At 41.9% G+C, this 22,914-nt stretch overlaps 1 protein-coding gene across 14 annotated transcripts in view; it reads right to left on the bottom strand.

The window, feature by feature from the left end:
* Positions 1-22,914, bottom strand: part of ZNF516 (zinc finger protein 516) — a 135,611-nt gene that overhangs the window by 7,700 nt on the left and 104,997 nt on the right. For 7 of the 14 annotated variants that reach the window (XM_042860440.2, XM_024102074.3, XM_065585152.1 and 4 more), the window contains 3 exons: positions 10,269-11,747; positions 3,840-3,944; positions 2,872-2,939 (listed from right to left, as the gene is read on the bottom strand). In XM_042860440.2, the coding sequence (XP_042716374.1) occupies positions 2,872-2,939; positions 3,840-3,944; positions 10,269-11,747 (1,652 nt within the window). Of the gene's footprint in view, positions 1-493; positions 548-573; positions 1,609-2,871; positions 2,940-3,839; positions 3,945-10,268; positions 11,748-22,914 lie in introns of those variants that run through there. The other 7 variants (XM_065585150.1, XM_042860435.2, XM_042860439.2 and 4 more) reach the window with 2 other exon arrangements.

Here is a 22,914-nt window from a genome sequence, read left to right as displayed (position 1 = left end):
ATGGCTACTAGTTTTTGTTGGGAGCAAGAGTATGGCACTGCTGAAAGTTGAATTGACTCTATACTGTAAACTCTCTAAGAATAGCTCCATCTCCAATTAAAAAAAAAAACAGTGGAGTGACAATATTTTAATTGGGAAATAATTGTGTTGCCAGAGTGCTGGAGGCATTGTTCTCAATACATTCTATGCTTCTAAAAGCTCCCAGCGTTACAGGTTGAAATTAAATTATACTCTCTAAAACCTCGGGGATTTACAGGTGAAATTTGGGGGGGAGGGTATAAAGTCATTGTTTATTCTGAGGACACGGACAATAGATAACAGAACATTTTCATTTTAATTGACAAAGACTGACAAACTGAAACAAAGGCTGAAATTAAAGAATAATTGTGACAAAGAAGAGGAAGAGAACTATCTGTGGCTGATGGGGAACACACTGGAACCTCTGTGGAAGAGAGACTGAATGGCAATAGACTGAGAAATCGGTGCAGCTCACCTCTGCCCAATCCTGTGGAAGTTGTTGCATAGAGAAATGCTGTAGTTCAATCTGCTACAACCAAGATAGACCAACACGGACTAAGATTACAACAGTGAACTAAGTTTGCCATGGAAGAAATTAATCAATAAATTGCAGCACAGCATGAGTTTGCAAAGACAAGTAAGCTGTTACCACAGCTGTTACTCCTAGAAATGACCTTTTTACAATTTGTCTGTGTTTTAAAATAGACTTCCAATTGCAATCTTATTTTTTCTTTCAAAAAGCATTGCCTTCAAAATCTTTGATCTATGCCTGGGACAAGTCAGAAAAGGTAAAGAGACGAAAGAGATCCAGCAGCACACACATTTTAAAGATGCTTAGGTTTGCTAAATGTATGTTAATAAATTTATGAGAGCTCACCAAAGACCCCCATTGAGCCACGCAGTGTTTCACCGTCTGTCAAATACTTTTATCAAGGAGTCATGCCTTTCTACCAATTTAATGGATCATCGATGTAAGCAGAACACTTTTGGACTGAATTCATCTGCAATCTCAATATGTAATTCTCTAATTATGGCATACCCTTGCAGTTATTACGTTCCCTTCCCCCTGCCCCTCTCACCAAAAATAAGCATCTTCTTTGTGGAACAGGAGTTGCATTTCAGTTTTAAAAGGTCAGTGATTCCTGATTCAATTCAAAGCCCTACAATGTATGAATCTTATTACAATCACTGAGATTTTTTTTAATCACTAAGGCATACGTTCATTAAATTACTAAAATAGGATTTGTGAGGGGAAGATACTTTACAGTCATGAGGATAAAAATAAATTCAAGGGCATACATGGATTCGTGTTTGTGTTTCTAGTGATGGGTCTTGTTATATTTGATAAAACCCTTTCATAGAGACGTTAAACAAAGCTGCTTCTTATTTTTCTGAAGTTTCTCATATGAATTTATTTTTGATAAAAGGTGGCGTGTTGGCAGCCCTGGAGAGGGAAGTCCTGCGTTTATCCCCAGAACAGGAACAGCATGGGTAGCAGCAATTCAGCCCACCTCACAATAACCTGGAGAGTCCTCTTCTAAAGGGGACAGGGCTCAGTCTCCATGACTCATTCGATCCTTGGTGCCTCTGCTGAGATTACCAACAAAGATACCAATTAGGATCAACTATGGTGATTGTTGAAGTGATATGAAAACTGAAAAATAGGCGGAGAGCACCAAACCCATTTCACACAGGGCAATGAGTGGTCATCAGATGATAGCAGCTTTGAGTCACTACTGACCTGGGGTTGGTTTAGCACTAAAAGAAAGGTTTTTTATAGAGATGGCCTTGGCTATCCCAGTGGACTGATGGCGGCACAACACATTGCTGTGATGGTGAGTGGGCTTCCAGACTAACCTCCAGCCTTTTTACCTCATAGGCCAACACAATGGAGGAGACTATTACGAGTCCTCATGAAGTCCATATGAACTGCATGAAGCTGTGGTTTCCGATATGACTTCTTGTGGGGATGGTTTTGGATCATTGATTCTAATGACACTTTGGATTAGGTCCTTAAATTTAATAAAGGTCTACATTCAGAGCTGGTATGGAATTGCACCCATTTACCCCAAAGCTAAATTTGGCCCACACTGTTTTCAGGGGCTTGGTGGGAAGGGAAGGACTAGAATATTGTGGCAATAAAAAAGAAAACTGAAAATAGGGAGAAAAAGGGTAAAAAGACATCATTCAAGATAGAAATTTGAGAGAGAACTGCTTATAAGAAGATGAAGCCCACAGCCCACTTGCCAAGTCTGAAGAAGGGCGTGGGTAGATTAAGTGGTTTGTTTTATTTTAATACATAAAAAGCCCAATTCAGAGAACTGAAAAATGTTTGTCAAGACAGGAAACACTGTACATTAGAAACAGGAAAGCACACCACCACACAGAGTCCACAGAAACTGAAAGGTAAGAGCCTTTCAAAGATATCAGCTACAGGATATCACGATAGGAATACTCCTCAGAAAAACACAGACCAAGTGTTACTTGTGTTGTTGCAGTGGGTAACTTTTTAGGTGTAAAAGCAAATCTCCTCTCTCTAGCAATTCTTAAAATATGATCTTACACTTATATACCATTTTGTGCATTATACAATTACCCTTCCCACCCACCCCCAATACACTGTTAACATCTTTACCTACACATTAATTATCTGACCCACAATTAACTGTCTTCTATATGTAACAGTCTTTGGTAAAATGCTAAAAAAGTTTAGGATCTAAAAATCAAAGCAACGCTGTTATTATTTACATATTTGTTATAAAACAGTCAGTGCTTTACTGATGAGTATCACTGTGCAACTTTTTCCCAGCTACCACATTAAAAACCAAACACCCAATTAATTGTAAAACATACTTGTTTTGGGGCATCTGCGGAGGTGGTGTGAACTTCAGTACCTCGGAGTCCATTAGACTCAAATACCACTGTGGGAACAAGGGGGCTTGTTAACAGATGAACATTCAAGCTTCGTTAGTGTGTGTACATTATTTGAGACCATTACAGATTAACCACATTCAAAAAAAGACACCAGCTACTAGCCTGTGGCCGGAAAATACCAATTTACTGTAACACTTACTGTAAGAGAGTGTGCTAATGGCAGCCTAGGGGCACTGCCCTTTTTAATTCAGACTTCGGTGCTGAAGAAAGCAATCACTGACAACATTAATTATCAGTGTATGTGTAGAGGGACCCTCTTCTTGCATTACTTACCATTTGGCCTCTGTCATTTTGCATCAGACTGGCTTATGTATGCATCATTCACACTTCTCAAAGAGAACTCGCTAGTCTCACTGTCTCATGTAATGCTTATGAGGTATCTTGACACTGGTAGCTTTAGCTGGCTACGTTCTCAATAGTAGATCATTCTAGGGTAAAAATGCTGACAGGGATTTTAGAGTTTATAACTGACCAGTCTGGGGAGGATCTGTTTTCATACAAAACTGTTCCAGTCAATAGCAATGATGAAAGAAAACAAAGCCTTATGTTCTGCTGAAAGGGGCTACTCTGATTTCAATTTGTGCTGGTGGCAACAGAATTCATTAGCATATTCATTTCTGAGTATCCTACTCTCTAATTAAAATAAAGCATTTGCAAACAGGCTTATCTCAAATGCATTGCAATTTTATGGTGTTGGGGTGGGGGGGAGAGTCAGGTATGGAACATGTGGAAAACAAGAGCAATACCAATCAAAACCTAGGGTACTGCATATTGGAAAATATTTAAATTATTTAGGTTAGTACGGGAGGTAAAACTAAATTCAACATTCTGTTAGTTGGGTTAAAAAATAAAACAAAACAAAAAAAAAAACTGGTGAGAAAAGATACCTGTGTGGGACCTCATATGAGTCCGGAAGTGACTGTGCTGGTTAAAGCATTTTCCACATTCTATGCAGACATAGTCTCCTTGGCGTGTTTGTGTCCTAAGCATCCCTGTGGTAGATAGGAGGGAGAAGAAAGGGAGGGGGAGCGGAAAGTTGAGAAGAAAACATTATGCCAGAAGAAAACATCATTAGTATGTCTAATGTGTCATTATGTGAGGCTACCTTCAGGCCCTGGATGACAACTGTCAGCCTTCATCTAGGCACTGGCTGACAGGCCAGGCACACACAGGACTGCAAGAATGCATAAATTACATTGAATTAAAAAATGCTCCCCATGATGTGCCCGCACCAGGACTGGCATGTCAGGTGTGCGCTTTTCAGAGCAGCTGGATCCACTTTTCAGCCATCACCCAGCTTTGTCAAGCAGTACATCAGGCAAATCAAAGTGACTCCAGCGTGGCGGAGACAAGTCACATGGATAATAGGAAGTGAGCAGAACCAGAGCCCGAATGTCCCCCCCGGGCTGCAATACCTTGGAGACAAATACAGAGTGAGTGGAGCCATCACAAACTGATCAAACCTTTAGCCCCTGCTTACCTGCCTGCCGGTGCTGCTTTGACCTCAGACCTCTGAGGCACAGACGAAAGACATCTGTGAATGAAAGTGTCATTCCGGACATTTTGAGCTAGTAGCAACACAGCAGCCTTCTACCAGCCCTTGGTAAACATGTTTTCTAGGCCATTAGCATTTGTGGAAAACTACTCAAACCTCTCCTTTTTTTCCAAAGGTCAGTTTACAGTATCTGACTTAAAGGGCTGGTCTTTGTCTTTTTGCTGCTGATCAAAAAAGACACATTTGACTTTTATTGGGCATTTCTTTAAAATGTTTGAACATCTTTTCTATTTTGGTAAGAAGCCCTCCTCAAAAGGAAAGAATTGATGTTTAATTTACCATTGGAATGCCTTGGCTTTTAAAGCAAATTCTCAAGGGTTCGTCAGTGACAGTTCAGCTCTTTTTTTTTTTTTTTTTTAATTGACCAATGCACAGAAAAAAAAGTAAAAATTCTAACAAAAAAGTGACAATTGTTTTAAAAAGCTAAATTACACTTTTAAATCGATTATAGCAAGAAACGGTGATATGTCCAAAATGTATACGGTTAGTGTGATGCCCACGAAAAAAAGGGCAAAGATAGGGACCACGCTGTCATTCTTTGTACAGCCTGGTTGAGGGCTCCAGTTTTACCATGTAAATGATAATAATTATAATTGGCTCATTATAAAATTAGTTCAAAAGACCTTCTGTACAAGTATTTCCTCTCTCCATTACAGTACCCCCGAATATGATCCTTTCCAACACATCGGTTCTAGGGAGAGAATACAGAACCACACTGGTTTAGCAAAGCCTAATCCTGCTCACCATTACTCATATGAAACTCCCAGAGAATCAGTAGTGGAAGTTCTGTGTGAGTAAAGATGAGCAGCATTAAGTTTTACGATTAGGATTAGGCAAAACTCCTACTGATTCCCTGGGAGTTTCATTTCAATAAAGTGAACAGGACTTTCCCCATGATCTATGAAAGATTAAAGCAGATTTTCTAGCAGCGGTCTAGCAGATTTTCTAGTTTCTGGCTAACAGACGATAAAAACCCTATTAGCATCTGTCCCCAACAAGACAGAAGTAACTATGGCTGCAATCCGGAGACCAAAGCTAAAAGCAGTGCTTTAAGGGACCCTGATATGTTTTCTCATGAAATCAGTGCTGTTATCTCTAAACCATTCATTTTGGGACTAAGTCAAAATACATCTCATATAGAGGAAGGACAATCTCATGGTTAAGGCACTTGACTGGGACTCAGAAGACTTGGTTCAATTCCCAGTTTGGCCACTGACTTCTTATGTGGCTTTGAGGGAGATGTTAAATTTCTCAGTGTCCCAATCCTCCACCAGTAAAAAGGAGATAACTATACATCTTTTCTCCCAGCCTTTGCGTGTCTCCTCTAGTCAGACTGTAAGCTCTCTGGGACAGGAATTGGCTCTTCTGATGCCTAGGACAATCGGCCCCCCTGATCTTGGTCAGGGTCTCTCTAAGTGTTATTGTAAAATAACGAACAACAACTACAGTCACAGCAAGAAAGAACAATTTAGGTTTATTTTCTCATCAATCCATGCATGCCACTCATGTTAAAGTCAATGGGAGTCACTCATTAAGGTATGATACAGATGATCCTAATGGTCCTGTCCAGCCTTACAGTCTATTATCCTGGCCACTTCAGAAACTAAGGCCTGATCCAAAGCCTTCTGAAAACAATGGAAAGACTCACGCTGATGTCAATGGGTTTTAATGCAGGACCTGAAGTTCTTTTGGCTAACCATTCTGGGCCCAATCTTAGGAGTCATGACTCAGTAAAAAGTCCCATTTCAATCAATCTATTGAGGAAATCAGGAATTTTGCCAGAGTAAGGACTGCAGGGTCAGATCTTCTATATTGTGCACTCACCATAGCTACTGACAACATTTATTTTGGTTCAATACTTCTTGCCACATCTTTGCTCCATACCTCTGCCTTAAAGTTTTAGCCAACCTCAGCACCAGAACAGCTAGGTCTTTTGTTTTGTTTTTTAAATGTGTCTAGCTGCATACAAATAATATTTAGCTAACCAGCTGTGGAAACCAGCCCAGATATTTTTAAATTTTAGTAAGGGGGGAAACATATCAGTTCATCTCATAATGAAGATCATATGTGAAAACATTTTAAATAATGGCTAACTGCTGTGTGCTAAGATTCTAGAGCTTAACATGCTTTAAGCACAAATAGTGATTTGCCTATTGAACATGACACTTCTAGAAGAGAGGGTCCATTGCAGTATTTTTTTCTTACACAGTGTGAACTCTGCCAGCTAGCTTACTGTACATGAATACGTAACCTAAAAATTCATTTAGCATCTCTACCCCTTCCGATTTGCTTTCTGGCTATTATTTAAAAAAACAAAACAAAACAAAACACAACAGATGGAAGAACCAGATTACTTCCACATATTTTTGTCATTGTTTGATTTCTTTAAGAGAGATATCATAAGCTTTTGGTATTTTAAGGCTTTGACTTGATGGACACCATTGTCACAACATACTACCTCTGTGAGATCATCTCTCAGGATAAACTATACTTGAATAAGAGGGGGACAGATGACCACAGGTGTTTGGAAAATAAGTGATGCAAATAAAAGTGACTATTTTCATGGAAGCTCCTGTGAAACCAGCACACAGAGCTGGTCTCACGGGAATCCCAGGGGAAAGGGTGCACCTGCTGCTGTAATATGTCCTCCCTAGTACCATGACAGTTGTAAATAACCCTATGAATAAAAAAGAAAAATCACCTCTACCAAACTTAAATAAAAAACAAAACTCTCCCTAAGCAGTAATCAAACTATCTAGTCCTTGATGTAAAAGCCCTGATGTCTAATACTAGTACCACAGGAGTACTTTCAACTCTTATCTCCAAAGAATCGAAGAAACACCAGACTACTAGCAGAAAACAGAACAGTGCACCAGTCTCATGTGAGCAGATACAGCCAATTTAAAATATAAAAGCAAAGGCTACAAACATGATCCAGCTACAAACATGCTCCAACACACACCAAAATGCCTGAAATGGAATATTCTATTGTGATCAAGGCTGATCTATTGCATGAGGTACTGTACTCAATATCCAGAATTTAGAGGCTTCGGAACAACCTATGTAATTGGCAGAACATCCCTAAATTCTTCATAATGGCAACACAATCTCTCTTGGCAAATTGAAGCCTTGTTTGTGTAATGCATAATAAAGACTCACTGGGATAATTCTGTCCTCGGTTGGGACTGACTGCATGTAATTGAGGGAAGAGTTGAGTTGGGCTTTGCTACGTCATTCTAACAGGTGGAATCCTGTCTCTTTCATGTGCAGCAGTTTTACCTTTAGTCCTCTGAAAAATATACAGTGCCATGCCAATTCATTGCAGGTCACTGGTAGTGGCACCAGTGACCTGCAAATTCTATATGGAATGAGCTTAAGAAAGCTGTTCAAAGGCCACATATAAGAAAACCAAGCCACAAAATTCTAAAACTTGGCCATTACAAACAGTTCTAGGTTAAGGAAGAGATTTCAAAGGCACAAATGAGAGCTAGGCAACCAACTCTCATTGAAAGTCAAAGTGCACCTAACTTCCATACGTGTCTTTGAAAATCTCCCCCTAAAGCAGCATTTACACAGTAAAATTCTACTTCAAAAAAAGTAGATCAGCAAGTAAATCCTTCCTATAGAATTCCTCTGCCTGGCTCTGCCCCAATATTTTTTGTGCATCTTCTGGTTTCTGCAGTTATTGATGTCAGGTTCATGGTGCTCCTCCTGTTCCTCTCCATCTTGGCTAGCATAGTTGGGAGAGAGCTCATTGTGTCAATCAGATCTATTCCAGGCAGGCTTACATGACTAAATAATGTCACCAGGAGGTAAGGTACCAAAGTTGCTAACATTGGCAGAACTGAACTAACATTAGCAGCAGTGGAAATTTTTTAGAAAATGTCCCTATGAGCAGAGAGGGCCAAATGAAAAATAGCCTGTAGTTAACCAACAAATTGAGCACAGATGACACACGAACAAGCTACTGTGACAATGTGTTCCTGGAAACGGGGAATGTCCCTGTTCCCCTCCTGCTTTACAAGAGCAGGTGCTTAGTGCTAGCTTTTGTAAACCTTTTTACACTCTGGGGCCAACTGAAGGAAACATCAACCAGTCAAGAAGAACACCACCACCACCCAGCTCTTATCTAGCACTTTTCATACATACATCTCAAAGTGTTTTATGACACTAGTAAGCAAAACAGACAACAGGCTGGTCAAGATGTGCATGTCTAGGACCATTTCTTGAGCAGACTCATGTTGCCATCCTGCCTCCCAAAAAACCTCCCAGCAAGCCTGTAACCCAGCAGTATGGGTCTTCTTTCCCTAGCCACACCATGACTGCTAAAATCATCATGCACACACCTTCCAGGCATTCCACCAAAACCGTCTCTATGCTGTCCTCTTCCCTAGCTACAACTGTCTGGGTTTTACATTTTTAAAATCTAGCAACTCTATCTTGACAAAACAGAAAGCATTACACTCCCCAGCGCCTTTCAGCTCTGTGAATGAAAATTTTGAGCTCCTATAGTAAAGATCTGACAAAAGGGGTTCTGTTTGAGTTACATTCATTATAGAAAGATTCATGTGGCACAGATCCTACTGAAAGAAAAGTGAAAAAAACAATCTTAAATTTATAAAAACGCTTGCTCCCAGGGGGTTTTTTCCCCCCCCAAGAGTAAATCTTCAGTTTCCACAGACGCAAAATCTGGCAGGAAGTCAGAGAGAGACGGTGGTGATTAGTTTCAAAACCAAAAAGGTGGTTTTTTTGGAGGGGTGGGGAAGGGTAGAGACAGATGGAAGGAAATTCACGGTACTTTTTTGAATGCTGCTTGTAAAACTACATTAAAACAAATTAGCCTCTGAACTTTAAATTGGCTATTTATACATATGCTTTTCCTGTCAAAGTAAATTGACAGATACATTTTTGTAAAATTAGACACATACAAACAGCCCAAGATAGTAATATTTTCCAAGTGACTGTCTACTTTTGAAAGATATGGACAATGAAGATCTTAGGATTCTTTGTTTAGAAAGATGTGTAAGTATGTCTGTCTGTTCCTGGAAAAACTATGTGTAGAGGAAACTGAACAAGATAGCCAAAATAGCATCAGGAATTAAGCCCTAGAGAATGTTTATTTTGCCCAAAGTGAAAAAGTTATGATCTGTGCCAGGACCAGCGGATCACTAGGATCTTAGTGTGACAGAACATCTGTGTAACTCTAGCCTACTTGAAACAGCGGGACAAAGGACTAGTAACACTCTACGAGGAAACAAATACATTTGACCTGTGATAGAAATGTCACACAGTGTGTGGGAGGGGAATCTACCATACTACTGTACCTGAGGAAATCTACTCAAACCCACTCAACATTGCTAATATTCTGAGTAACAGAGTTCTTATCAATTATGTCTACATGTACACTACGAGCGAGGGGTGTGATTCCCAACTTGTGTACACATTCTCGTGATAGCTCTCACTGAGCTAGCACAAGTATAAACAGTAGTGCAGCTGCAGTGCAGTGGCAGCACCATGCTAGCTACTCCAGTACAAACCTGCCTGAACCACCGGGGCATGTAATCAGGCCCGCTAGCATGTACCACCACTGCCACTGCCTGTGCTACAGCAGCTACACTACTATTTTTAACATGCTTGCTCAGAGGAGAGCTAGCATCACAACCCTAAGCTCATAGCGTAGACGTAGCCTGAAGGACAAGTAGAAGGACAAAATGGGAAAACAATATAATTAACCAAAACAAAAAGCATGTAGAAGCCTTACCTGCATGATCCAGCACAGGGCTATTGGCACCCCAGGTTTGGTACAATGAAGCAAGGTCCTTTGGAATGTAGGTCTTAAAAAAAATGTCCAAACGTTTCTCGTGCCCCTCTGATGCTGGTTCTTGTTTGATGGAGTGTAAAGCTGGAGAAGCTCCTGCTGTGCTAGGCTGAGGCTGCATTAGTGGACTCGCTCTTGTTCCTGTTGTGCAGTTTGCCAATGTCCTCATCTCATTCCCAGCCTTGGTGTGAGATTCCCATTGAGGCACTGACTGATCTTCATGTTTAGTGTACTGCTCAGTTTTACACAGAGGGTGATACTGAGGCGGTGGGTTGAATTTGGCTTTTGTTGGGTCAGATGCACAGTGCTTACTTGAAGGGTGAAAACCAGCACTTCCTTGGGGAATCATATACTTCTCTACCTGTTTACTGTTGGCAGGCTGTGAGGTGGGCCTTGATACGACTGTCTGGGTGGGTGTTAGGCTTCTGCTAAAGCTTCCCGCTTGCATCAGTTTGGAGTTTACTTCATATTTAGCTTTAAGCTGAGGTTGTTGTGCTGCTATGCTGTGCTGCTCCTGGGTATGGTTTGATTTGGGCTGCCTGTACCCATCAAGACCTGACGACCGTGAACCACAGTGGCCAAACGAATGGCTGTCCTTAGACTGATGCATACTACCAGGCTTTGTAGTCATCCCAACAGGGGAAGAATTGCTTTTGGATCCTGGCAACGCACTTGGAACTTGAGTGCGTGTAAACCTGGCAACAGGCAAAGGTGGGCATTCTTTACCACCAAGGGATGGAGGAGGACCAGTGCGTCCACTTCTTGCCAGAAAAACCAAGTTGTTTTTTATACTCTTGAATCCATTTTGTTGAATCCATGGTGGAGCCATCGAGTTACAGCTGACTTTGTGCCAAATTTTTTTGTGCATCCACAGGACTTCAGGGTAATAGGTCTTATGATTGCAGTAAGGACATGGGTGGACAATCAAATCAGCCTGCAAAGATGAGGTAAAACCCTTATGGCATGAATCAGCCCTCGTTGATTTTTCACTTAAATCTAGTGGAACCATTTCTTGTGCCTCTCTCCCTTTTTCGAGAACAGGGTGCTCCCTGCACAAGTCTGAGAAATTTTCTTTAGGGTGACCAGCCTGCTTTTCCAATGAGGTTTTCAAGTCTACTACCGCATCTAAAGATGTCTGGCCCACTCCTGAAGCAAAGTCAGCAGTACTACTGGAGCAAGGAAGCTCTTGTCTAGGTTGAAATGCTGGCATCTTTAAGTCTGAAGAATTTCTCTGAGCTTCATACTTTGAAAAAGGCCGTTTGATATTGTTTTCCAGGGTAGATACCAAAGTTGATAGCTCTGGTTTAGATTCATTGACATCTTTTTCTCTGGCATTGTCACTTCCAAATTTAGGAAGCTCTTCTACCTGAGATGTTACCATTGCCCCCTCTTCGGAAAAACTGCAGTGGTATGGCTTTTTACCTGAACAGGACAATCAAAAAACAAAAATTACCAACTTATGTCAAAACCAAGAAATCAAATTCAAGATTAAAATAAGATACACAGACACAGAGAGACAGAGAAAGATGGGGGAGCAGGGGGAAGCAAACTTGAGGCAGTTATTCTGTTATTAAGTGTCCTATAAACTAAATGTATTATAAAACCAAGAAAATCATTGTAATAAGACACAATAGCTCAATTTACTTTGAAAGCATCACTCTGAAGTTTGGATAAACTATCTAATGATGCATGTTCATGACATTTTAAAAGGAAGAACAATTTGATAATCCAAACTTGTTAAAATTCAGAGAGTGAGAGAAAGATAAACAAATATGCAGCCATTTAATGCTTTAACAAAAATAAAGATAATGGAGCCAGATAAGACTGAACTAGTTAAAGGTCTGTCACTGTTTCCATTACAAGCCTCTATTTTCAAAGGGTTTATAACTCAGCCATAAAAATCGGCTCCACACTGAAACCTAGCATATAAAGGTCTTATATAAGTACTGCAGCACATAGGGCATATACCATAAATCCTTCTCTTAACAGAGACCTTTGCAATACCCAGGTATAATGGGATGAGGTAAAGACAGCCTACATTCTGAATTTCCTGGGTTTTGTCAGTTTAAAAGCAAATGCAACTTTATTTTAACATAGTTTTATGTTTGTGTTGAATTTTAGGTATGCTTGTGACTGCTGAATTTGCTGATCGGTATGGATGCCTAAAATACCTAACTAAAACAAGATTTTCAATTTTCTGTTTTCTCTTTCCTTTTTTCCATTCTTCCTCCCATCCTCAGACATGCAACGAAAGTAATATTTTATCTAAGATATAGTTCAGAAATGGAACATAGTTGGTAGATTTTATAGAAGTTCAGGGGGAAAACAGCATGATTAGATTACTTAGAATGTTCCTAAACTCCAATAGTTCTCAAAATGCTTATCTTTAAGAGCTACTGATAAAGTCTTTGAATCCCTCCAAATCAGTTCACAATCAATTCCACAGAGGTTTTCATCACAGCAGTAATGCTTACTTCACTGAATCCATTTAACATGTAACAGAATTGAGTCATCTGACAAACTTTCAGTTTCAATTAACATGGAGTTAATGAGCCACTGTTAGGCAAGTGTAAGGGGACCATGTTCCATCTAAAATGTCAACAATCCAAAGTGATCACCATAACTGGGGGAGTAGTGAAGATGGGGAATGAGTGAGCTATTCTATAGTTGCATATCCTCTCACATCAACTCATAAAAGCCAATGTTTTAGAAAATCAAGCACTGTTTAATATAACATTGGCGCCATAGGCATTATTCTAAACTTGCACAATGTAAAAAGTATGTTTTAGGCTGAAGTTTCATTGCAAATAAAGTCTATTTAGCCTCAACTTTAATTCAGGCAAAAAGTCTTAAGCTTTTGTTAATTCAGTGTAATTAGGTTAAAAATAACCCATAGATTTGCAATCTTATAAAGGTTGAATGCTCACTCTGTTAAGATAATTTTTCTTTCAAATTCTCAAAGGGATAAAGTCTGCAAAAAACTTGTTTTTCCTGTGTTATAGGGAAGGAAGGCCTTCTGAAAGCACATGAACAACACAACCAGCTAAATGTATAATTTGAAACAAAGACACTGCTGCAGGAATGTAATTTGACACTGCACATCTGTGTTATTTTCAAAGCACATCTGTTAAATATTTGTGAACTAGATCTTAGGCTTCCAAATGGTGAAGTCCTTTGACCAACATGCTAAATAATAAATGAAAGTAAATAATAAAACATTCAATTGTAGCGATAAACAATAGAGACTGCACCAGCCTAATGGCCAGGTTGAACGCAACATACAGTAAGTAAGGGGTTCAAGACAGACTGTGGAACTGTTGCTCAATGGGACTGTGGAGTTGGGAAACACTGGCTGCCACTGAATCTGAAATGGATTAGGATGCTAAATGGACACATGGGGTAGAAGCCCATTACTACTCTGAAGCTCTGTGCTTGTCTGATACTTCTTGGACTTGATCTCACCTTGGCACAAGTTGTACACCTGGTTATGCCAGCAAAGGTTATGGAGTTGAACTAGCATTGGAGTAGTGATATACTCAATGTAGGATTCGACTTGGGAAAGCACAGGGAGCCTGGGAACAAGGGGAAAAGGTAGCTCTTCCAAACCACCTAACAACAAATGGTACAGATTCAGGGATGGGAGCTCTGGTATAGGCTGTTGATCTTTCTATCCACACTAGTGCAGCTTAGCTACCAGGGAAAGAGGATTGTCTGGGTGAGAAATGCAGTGCAGAATGAAGAAATACATTAAATCATTTATACACTAACTAATGCACAGTTAAGTCAGCACCTCGGGTAGGAAGTGTTCTTTGGCATACAGAATGGTACACCAGGAGGTAAAGAGAAGACTCCGAGGGGCTGATCCTCAGCTGCTGTAAAGGGTCATAGCTCCAAAACACCACTGAAGAGCTTCTCCTAAACATTCCAATTATTCATATTTTCACTAAAAGAATCCCACTAACTCATAAGATGTCTCTAAAATCCTGCAAACTAGGTCAGCTCAGCTGGACCCACAGTTCAGTGCCCACCAGCCTTAGAATAGAAGCCCATTCAGAAGAAGGCACTTTGCTTGACATGAAAATTTCAGTACTCCAGGAAGCCACTCTTGCCATCAATCACTGGCAATCAGAGCAGACCTGCTTATTCGGCATTGTCATGGGAGAGGCGATCAGGAAAGTGCACAGGCGAGGAGCAAAAAGACCACAAAAGGCGATACAGAAAAAGAAAAGGTGTTTATAAGAGAGAGAACCAGAAAGGAGGAGTCTGATTATTTTTTAAGCCTGAAAATAAAGTATAACTATGAAAAATCCAGGACAAAGCTTATTTTTAGGACCCTAGTAACTGGCATATCGCATCATAGCTGTGGCTCATCTGATCCAGAATCCTTTCTCTGGCATTGACTGGTAAAAGCAGCTTAAGAAGATGATGCAAAAACAAAACAAAAATAACAATAAAACCCATAATGGACGATTACAGAATACTCTACCCATTGGTGAAATTTCTTTCTGATTCCAGGCAGCTAGTGATTGGTCTGTGCCTGGAAGCAGGAAGGTTCATATCACTCATCCATTTAAATACTAACTAATAAAACTGTGAATGTTACTATTCATATAACTGTCAATCTTTTTAAAATGCTACTTTGTCTTGGCCTCAATACTATGTTGTAGCAATGAGTTCCAGAGGTTTATTATGCAGAGGTAAAACAAGGCATGCCAGCCCACACTGCTTTATAACGTATGATCCTTTGCAAGATGATTACAAAGCATAGTATTTAACTGGTCTTTGTAGCTTCTTTTTGGATACAATTTAACTGAGATTCAACATCACATAAGGGATGTCCTCAATATGCAGGATGGATGGATACGTTAGGCAAAATACCAGCAGTAACTTTAACAGGTTGGCTCAGGAGCATTTCCATAAGCCAAAATCTATGCCATATATAGACAATGTTTTGCCACTATTCACATGCATGTCCAAGAGATACTTCAGGTCAGTGCAAAGCAAAACACAGCTGTGACACTGTTCTAATCCCCAGACTACTTCTCACTGGCTCTTCGGCTACTAACATTCAGATTAAACTGCAACCCTGCAAACACACGTAACCAATCAGAAGTGAGTCATGGTCTATTCTTCCTCTGTACATAGGTATATAGAAGACAGTATTTGATCTAGTAACAGCTGTAAAACAAAAATTTAATATTTTTGCCTGGTCCCCAGCCCCCCTACCCCAACTGAAACAGGGTACTATTTCCTTAAATCACTGGTTAAAATATTGCTTTAGTCAGTGCAACGCAGGCATAACTGTTACAAGAAATGTTTGTATTCTGCTCCCTACCAAACCAATATTCAGAACGGGTTGTACATCTGTTTTAACTCACAGGGTTTCTTGTAAAATGAGGGAAAGCCTCCGAAACCAGGCTAAAAATCTGAAGATAATGGAACCACGATCAATATGAAGCACGTGTTTCTAAAGAACCGAACTAGTTAGATAAAATTGACTGCTTTTTCAGATAGCATTTCAAAATTTGGGGATGAAGGAAAAGAGGTAAATGTAATGTATTTAGATTTCAGTAAAGCATTTGATACAGAGTCTCACTTGGATATGAACACTATCACATAATTTGAAATTTGGCTGAAGACAAATGATAATGATAAAAGGCCAAGTATCTAGTTTTGAGAAAGTATCTAGATGTGATACTGTAAAGAGCTGTATAAGGTCCTATTTCATTCAATATTTTCATTAATTATCCAGAAGTGACACTAAACAACATGTTAAATTAAAATTTCAGGTTAAATCTTTTTTTTTTCCAATAGATTCTTAGTTTCAAAAGCCAGAAGGGACCACTGTGATCATCTAGTCTGACCTGCTCTATAACACAGGCCATAGAACTTCACTATATTAATTCCTAGAGTCGATCTTTTAGGAAAACATCCAATATTGGGTTTTAAAACTGGCAGTGATGGAGAATCCATCACAACCCTCAGTAAATTGTTTTAAAATTTGGAGTTGCAAAAACCAATGCAAACAGGGAAAAAATGCAATGGACTGAGAGAGAATAAAAACATGGGCTGAAATTAATAAAATGAGATTCAGCTCAGAAAAAATGCAATCTAAGACATGCAAGGGGAAATTACCCAAAAATCAGATGGCCAGTGGAAGGGACAAATCTGGAAAGCACTGATCCCGAAAAAGATAGATGTAATAGTGGACCCCAAATTAGACATGAGTTTGCAATACACATTTCTTCAGCCTAGCTTTCACAAATAACAGCATCTGATAACAACCACAAAATATATATTCCCCCTAGGCAGAAGGTGCTGCATGAGACACATTAGTAATGTTGCTTAACGCATCACCCCAATGTTTAGATATCATGGTGATGGGCACATTATAATCCCCCAAATAGAATATAATAGAATGGGATACAGCAGCAAAAAAGTGAATACAATTTTGAGCTGCAGACGCATCACATCTTGGGACAGGATGGCACAATTATCCTTTTCTACATCACTCTAGTTACTGTACATGGAATTGGTACACATTACTGGACAGTATCAGAGGGGTAGCCGTGTTAGTCTGAATCTGTAAAAAGCAACAGAGGGTCCTGTGGCACCTTTGGTCTCAAAGGTGCCACAGTACTGGACAGCAGTCTACTAGGAAAATACTGAATCTGGAGGGAGTTCAGAGAACCGCAACAAAATAATTAGGGGGCTGGAGGAAAGGACTTAAGAAGAAAGAGTAAAAGAGTTAAGTACATATAGCTTGGCTAACTGATGGCTAACAGGGGATATACTAACAGTTTAGGCAGGCAGATAGACTGGATGGCCTGCTAGGCCTTTCCCATCTCTCTGCAAAACAAGTCAAAAAACCTTAAAAGGCTAATATCCACAGACCGGAACTGCATTGGAGACAGATGCTAAAACAGGTATAGACTAATCCTGATCTTTTCATGCATATTTACCCAACACGTCATCAGCCTTGCTTTCTTATAGAGCATAAGACAATCTGCCATTTGGGTCCCATGATCCTACTTAGCAGTAGGTTTGTCCTGCAGGTTTGACTAGGCTGTCATCTAGGGTTACCATTCGTCCGGATTTACCCGGACATGTCCTCCTTTTTGTACTAAAAATAGCGTCCGGGGGGAATTTGTAAAGCACTCACAATGTCCGGGATTTCCCCCCCAGGCAGAGCAGACCGAGCAGCTGGGAGGGCTGCAGGGAAGTCCCGGGCTGGACTCCGGAGCAGCTGTAGAGGAGCCGGATCCGCCCTGCATTCTGAGCAAGTGTATCAGCACAAAGTGCAGCCCTCCCCTTTTGCAACTGGGAGCGGTTTCTGCCATGCAGCGTAGCAAAACGGGAGCGAGAGCACTTTGTGCTGATACAAGGGCAGCTCTCCCCTGCAGTCCGGTCCGAGCCAGGGACCGGGTTTTGTTGTGCAGGGCCAGGGACCCGGTTTTGTTGTGCTGGGGAGCTCAGCCACGTGTCCGGCTCGCACAGAGCCCAACACCCTGTTCTGAGCAGCAGGGTAAGGGGGCCAGGGGGCAGGAAGGTTCTGGAGGTGGCAGTCAAGAAACGGGGGGGGGCTTTTTGGGGGGAGTGGAGAAAGTTTTGGGCAGTCAGGGTACAGGTAGGGGGTAGGGTCCTGGGGGGCAGTTGGGGGGGTCTTAGGAGGGGGCAGTTAGGGGACAAGGAACAGGGAATCTTAGGTAGGGGGTGGGGTTCTGGAGGGCAGTTAGGAGCAGGGGTCCCAGGAGGGGGCAGTCAGGGGACAAGGAGCGGGGTGGGGGGCTGAGAGTTCTGGGGGGGAGCTGTCAGGGGGCAGGAGTGGGGAGAGGGATCAGAGCAGTCAGGGGACAGGGAGCAGAGGGGTTTAGATGGGTTGGGAGTTCTGGGGGGGGCTGTCAGGGGGCAGGAGTGCGGAGAGGGATCGGAGCAGTCAGGGGACAGGGAGCAGAGGGGTTTAGATGGGTTGGGAGTTCTGGGGGGGCTGTCAGGGGGCAGGAGTGGGGAGAGGGATCGGAGCAGTCAGGGGACAGGGAGCAGAGGGGTTTAGATGGGTTGGGAGTTCTGGGGGGGGGCTGTCAGGGGGTGGGGAGTGGTTGGATGGGGAGTGGGAGTCCCAGGGGTCTGTCTGGGGGTGGGGGTGTGGATAAGGGTTGGGGCAGTCAGGGGACAAGAGGCAGGGAGGCTTAGATAGGGAGTGGAGTCCTGGGGGGCAGTTAGGGGCAGGGGTCCCAGGAGGGGGCAGTCAGGGGACAAGGAACGGGAGGAGGGTTGGGGGTTCGGGGGGGGCGGGAAGTGGGAGGGGCAGGGGCGGGGCTAGGGCGGGGCTCCTCCCGTCCTCTTTTTTGCTTGCTGAAATATGGTAACCCTACTGTCATCAGGGATGTGTTTTCTTACATAAATGTGTTCCCTGTTGCAGAGGGTGCTATTCCACCTGCATAGTATCTGCCTTCTCTTCCTGTTTGTACCATCTCTAACCTCTCCTCTGCTATCCTCTCTTTCAGGGCTTAAATGCAACAGTCATTAGTGAGTGGGCGCAAGCAGAAGAGGCAGCTCCTCAGCAGGAGCGGTGCCAGGGTTTTTGCCGCCCTAGGCGGCAGCGTTCCTCCACAGTAATCGGCGGCAGCTCCTCCTTTAAAGCTGTGTTCTCAGCGGCGGGGGTCCTTCCGCTCCGGGTCTTTGGGGCACTTTGGTGGCAGGTCCCGGAGCAAGTGGACCCGCCGCCAAATTTCCACCGAAGACCCGGAGCGGAAGAAGCCCCCGCCAACAAAATTCCGCAGAGGGCGGCGAAATGCCGCCCCCCACATCCTGCCGCCCTAGGCGACCGCCTAAGGTCACCTAGTGGAAGCACCGGCCCTGCTCCTCAGTACCTCACTTGTCTTTCTAGCAATGATATCAGACCACTGCCCTCTCTAGAATACTGGTAGAGGGGTGGGAGACAGTATTGCACTGTGTAGAATGCAAAATGTGGCTTTTCTTTCCTATCTGCTTCTCTCTCTAGGGCCAGAGAAGGCAGAGGAAAAAGAGAAGGAGACATCATGGTACTGAGGGGAAAAAAGCTACAGCAATGTAAAAAGATAGGTCTGTTGAGGCCTACTCAATATCTACTTGAGCTTAAATACAAAGGCCTCTCATTTCCAAAACAAAATGTAGGACAGTTTGCAAGGGAAAGTCATAACTTCAAACAGTGACATGTTTTCTCTTCAGAATTATTTCATTTTTTTTTAAAACTCTAAGAGGCAACATACTTTAAGAACACCATGTGTGTTTAATTTGCATAAATATAAACTCTATTCCTTGTTGTTGAGATGCTGCTAAAACTTCAAAATTATTTATAAACTCTTTTAAATGTGCTTCCAGAACTGCTCTTCACTTTTTTCGGATTCTCTTTAATAATCAACTGCTAGGCCAACTTTTGAACTTGGACTACACCATTGCTTCCAACAGTAATGTAGGTTAATGAAGTTGTGTGATTTCAAAGTAAGTTTTTTGGACCCAAATATCTTATCTAGTGGTGGCCAAAGTGTAGTCAGACAGACATCTATTACCAGTAGAGCCCTGCATGGATACCAAATTTATATCCACGGCAGGGCTCTACCGGGAACAGCAGCAGTAAAAGCAGCCACACATCTGGCCACCACTCGCAAGAGCCAGCATCCCACGTGGGCAGCTCCTTCAGCATAGCTATACCGCCCCCAGCCCCGCCCACTGGGGCAAGCACCAGCCTTAGCGTTTTGCATGCTCCCGGACTAGTGCAACCAGGGACAGCTGCCGCTGAGCCTGGTGTCCGCCCCAGTGGGCAGGACTTAGGATGGTACAGCCACACTGGATGAGTTGCCCTTGCTCTCTGAGCAAGAGAGGGCTGAAGGCTGGGGAATGATGGAGGGGTGAGCGCACCAGTGTCTCAGGTGAGGGCTAGAAACAAACTTGAAAAGGAAGCTCTGGCAGAGGGCTAGGTGGCTCCTTTAGGATGCGGAAAACAGAAGACTGCAGGAGACTCTCAGACTTCTGGGACTAAAAGACTCCAGCCAGGTAAGGCCGGGAGCGGCCTGCCAAAAGCAGGGTAGAACCAGAGTGAAACTGGAAGGCTTGGATCCTCTCCTGGGAAAAGGGGAGAAGCCCCAGGATTGACTGAGACGCCGGGGGGAAAAAGACTCCAGGTGGAAAGGCTGGGGAGGGGCCCAGGAGAGAAAAGGACTCTTTTCCAGGTGAAGGGGAGAAGCCCCATGACTAAACGTTGTTATGAATAATATATAAATGAATACATAAATAAGGGAAATGTTTTAAGGACTCTGGACTGGTGGAGTTTATTTACAGAGCCCCGAAGAGGGGAAACTGAGGTAGGGCACCACAGTGCCATTCCTAGCCACGTGGGAGGCAACTGAACCTTTATGGGGGCAAAGTTTGGACTTGACCTTATATAGGGACACAGACTTACAAGGACTAAACTGGAGTCCTCACACACTGCTGGAATCACTGTACTAGCAGTTAATAGGGTAGTATTGAGCTGTACAAGGGACAGGATTAACCAGCCCCTCACCCACCCCCACTTCCTTCTTGTACTAATTTTGGAAGTGACACTTAATGGCTAACTTTTTTGGCTGTTAAGTCTTTATACTGCATAAATTGACCACAGTTCTTGAGATTCAGGCCTTTACTGATACACAGTTTGGTCAGTCTGCTTCAGCAGACTTGACTCACTAATGCACTCATTTTCACGGAGTGACGGCAATGTAAACTGGAATAACAATCTGAGGAATCAGAGCTCAGGAATCTAAGAACAAGTTCCAACTGTTCCACTCAGCCACGTATTCCCTGATTATCTAGTTGTGAAGTAGGACTTTCTATTTTAAACCACACTGGCTTTTCCTTATTACATTCCATTGATATATCTCTAACTGGGGCTACTGGTTGGGGATGTTGCCTCTGTGTTTTACTACAGTAGTTGAGAATTTGAAGAATGTCTTTTTGTTTTTGTTTTGTTACAGCCAAAGATTAGTTAAAATACAAGTGTGTTTTTATTTGTAGCAAATGTGGAGACCTGGGTAATGGGTACATTTCTTTTATATTTCTTAGTATAAACATGTTAGGATAATATTTTTGAGTATATTCCTGCCAACTTGCTGCCTTTTAATTCTTGTTTTACTGATTGTTTATGGTCTCCAGTGGTACCTTGGACTGTTTACTCAGATTTCCAGAATTGACTTCTTATTTACTTTTTAATCTCATGATTGAAAACTTCAGTGCAAGAAGACATGAAAATTACTGGCCACTTTAACCTGAATACTTCTAATAAAGGGCCTGGACAAAGAAAACCAATGCCTCTACAGGTACAGAGAAAAAAGAAATACATGTTTTGTATCGACATTTCTTGGGAGGGAGGAGGGGGGAGAGAACAGTTATCTGCACAATACAATTTGAAGTCTTTTTGTAATCTTTCTGTGACACAATTTAGCATCTTTATTTCTACTCTTCCCATCTCAAAATAGGTTGTACTATCGCACTTGCCATGAGGATTAAATGAATGATGCTTGGAGCTCTGAATTCCACATTTATTAGGACCACATTATTTCCAGTTGTTTCTTGAACATTTTTTTTTCATAATTTCCCCTCACTCTCTGAAGGATAACGCAAAATTTATTCCAAAGGGCCATTTGTTTTATTTTATAATTTTATACTCTGCAACTTCCACCTTCACCCACAAACTGCACTTTTTATTCTTGCTGTCAAACACTTTAAATATTGCATTACCCAAGTTCTGTGGTAACCATAGCCCCAGTACATGAATGGCTAAACGACCCATTATATTGTTCACTTCACTTTCTCAACAGAACTGTGAAACATTCCACAAGACGAATGAGAAAATGCTAACGGAATTCACAACTCATAACGTTCTTGATTCTGAATTTGACTAATCTCTCCAGCATTGTCTGGGAGGACACCTGCTGCTTGTGAAAATAAAACCTACTGAGCTCTTACAATCTGGGCAGCAGAAAACATGAATAGGCAACCAGCAGACTAATTCAATAAAGTTTGTTCAATTCTAGGCTGCACATGGAGATTTTTTTTTCCAGAGATGCTAGGTGTATGAGGCTTGCATCTTGGTAAAAATCTGAAAGGCCTCAGAACTGATTGGAAAACATTGATAACAAATATTTAATGCAAACTTGCCATTCTAAGGTAAAATGAGATCAGTTATATTACACCATACAAAAGAACCCCTTCCACAAGGTATTCCCTAGCTCAGTAAGACCACAGATTACTTTGCATAGACATAACACTTTAGTTATGTCACACCTAACGGGTCACCTTTGTAAAAGGATCCTGAAACTGGCATCCAATTTTGTGGCACAATTAACTGTCGACATAAATGGTACCAGGTTGATCTGCTTTTCAGGCATAATAAGATGGTTTGCACTTTGCAATTAAGTGTGGGTGTAAAATTCAGCAGGCTGAAGAGAGAGGATGATGCCAAGGTACCAGGAGGAATAAAGAAATGGATATGGTGTTGACTGTGTGTGTTGATGGATATTTGTATATACATTTCCTTATGGAATATTTTTCTTAGCTATCTAGGGGACTGACC

This window comes from Chrysemys picta, chromosome 2 (assembly GCF_011386835.1).
Source record: "Chrysemys picta bellii isolate R12L10 chromosome 2, ASM1138683v2, whole genome shotgun sequence".
In the NCBI taxonomy this organism is placed as follows: Eukaryota; Metazoa; Chordata; order Testudines; family Emydidae; genus Chrysemys; species Chrysemys picta.
The sequence above is the reverse complement of the archived record's forward strand: the minus strand, read 5'-3'. Positions and strand labels throughout refer to the sequence as shown.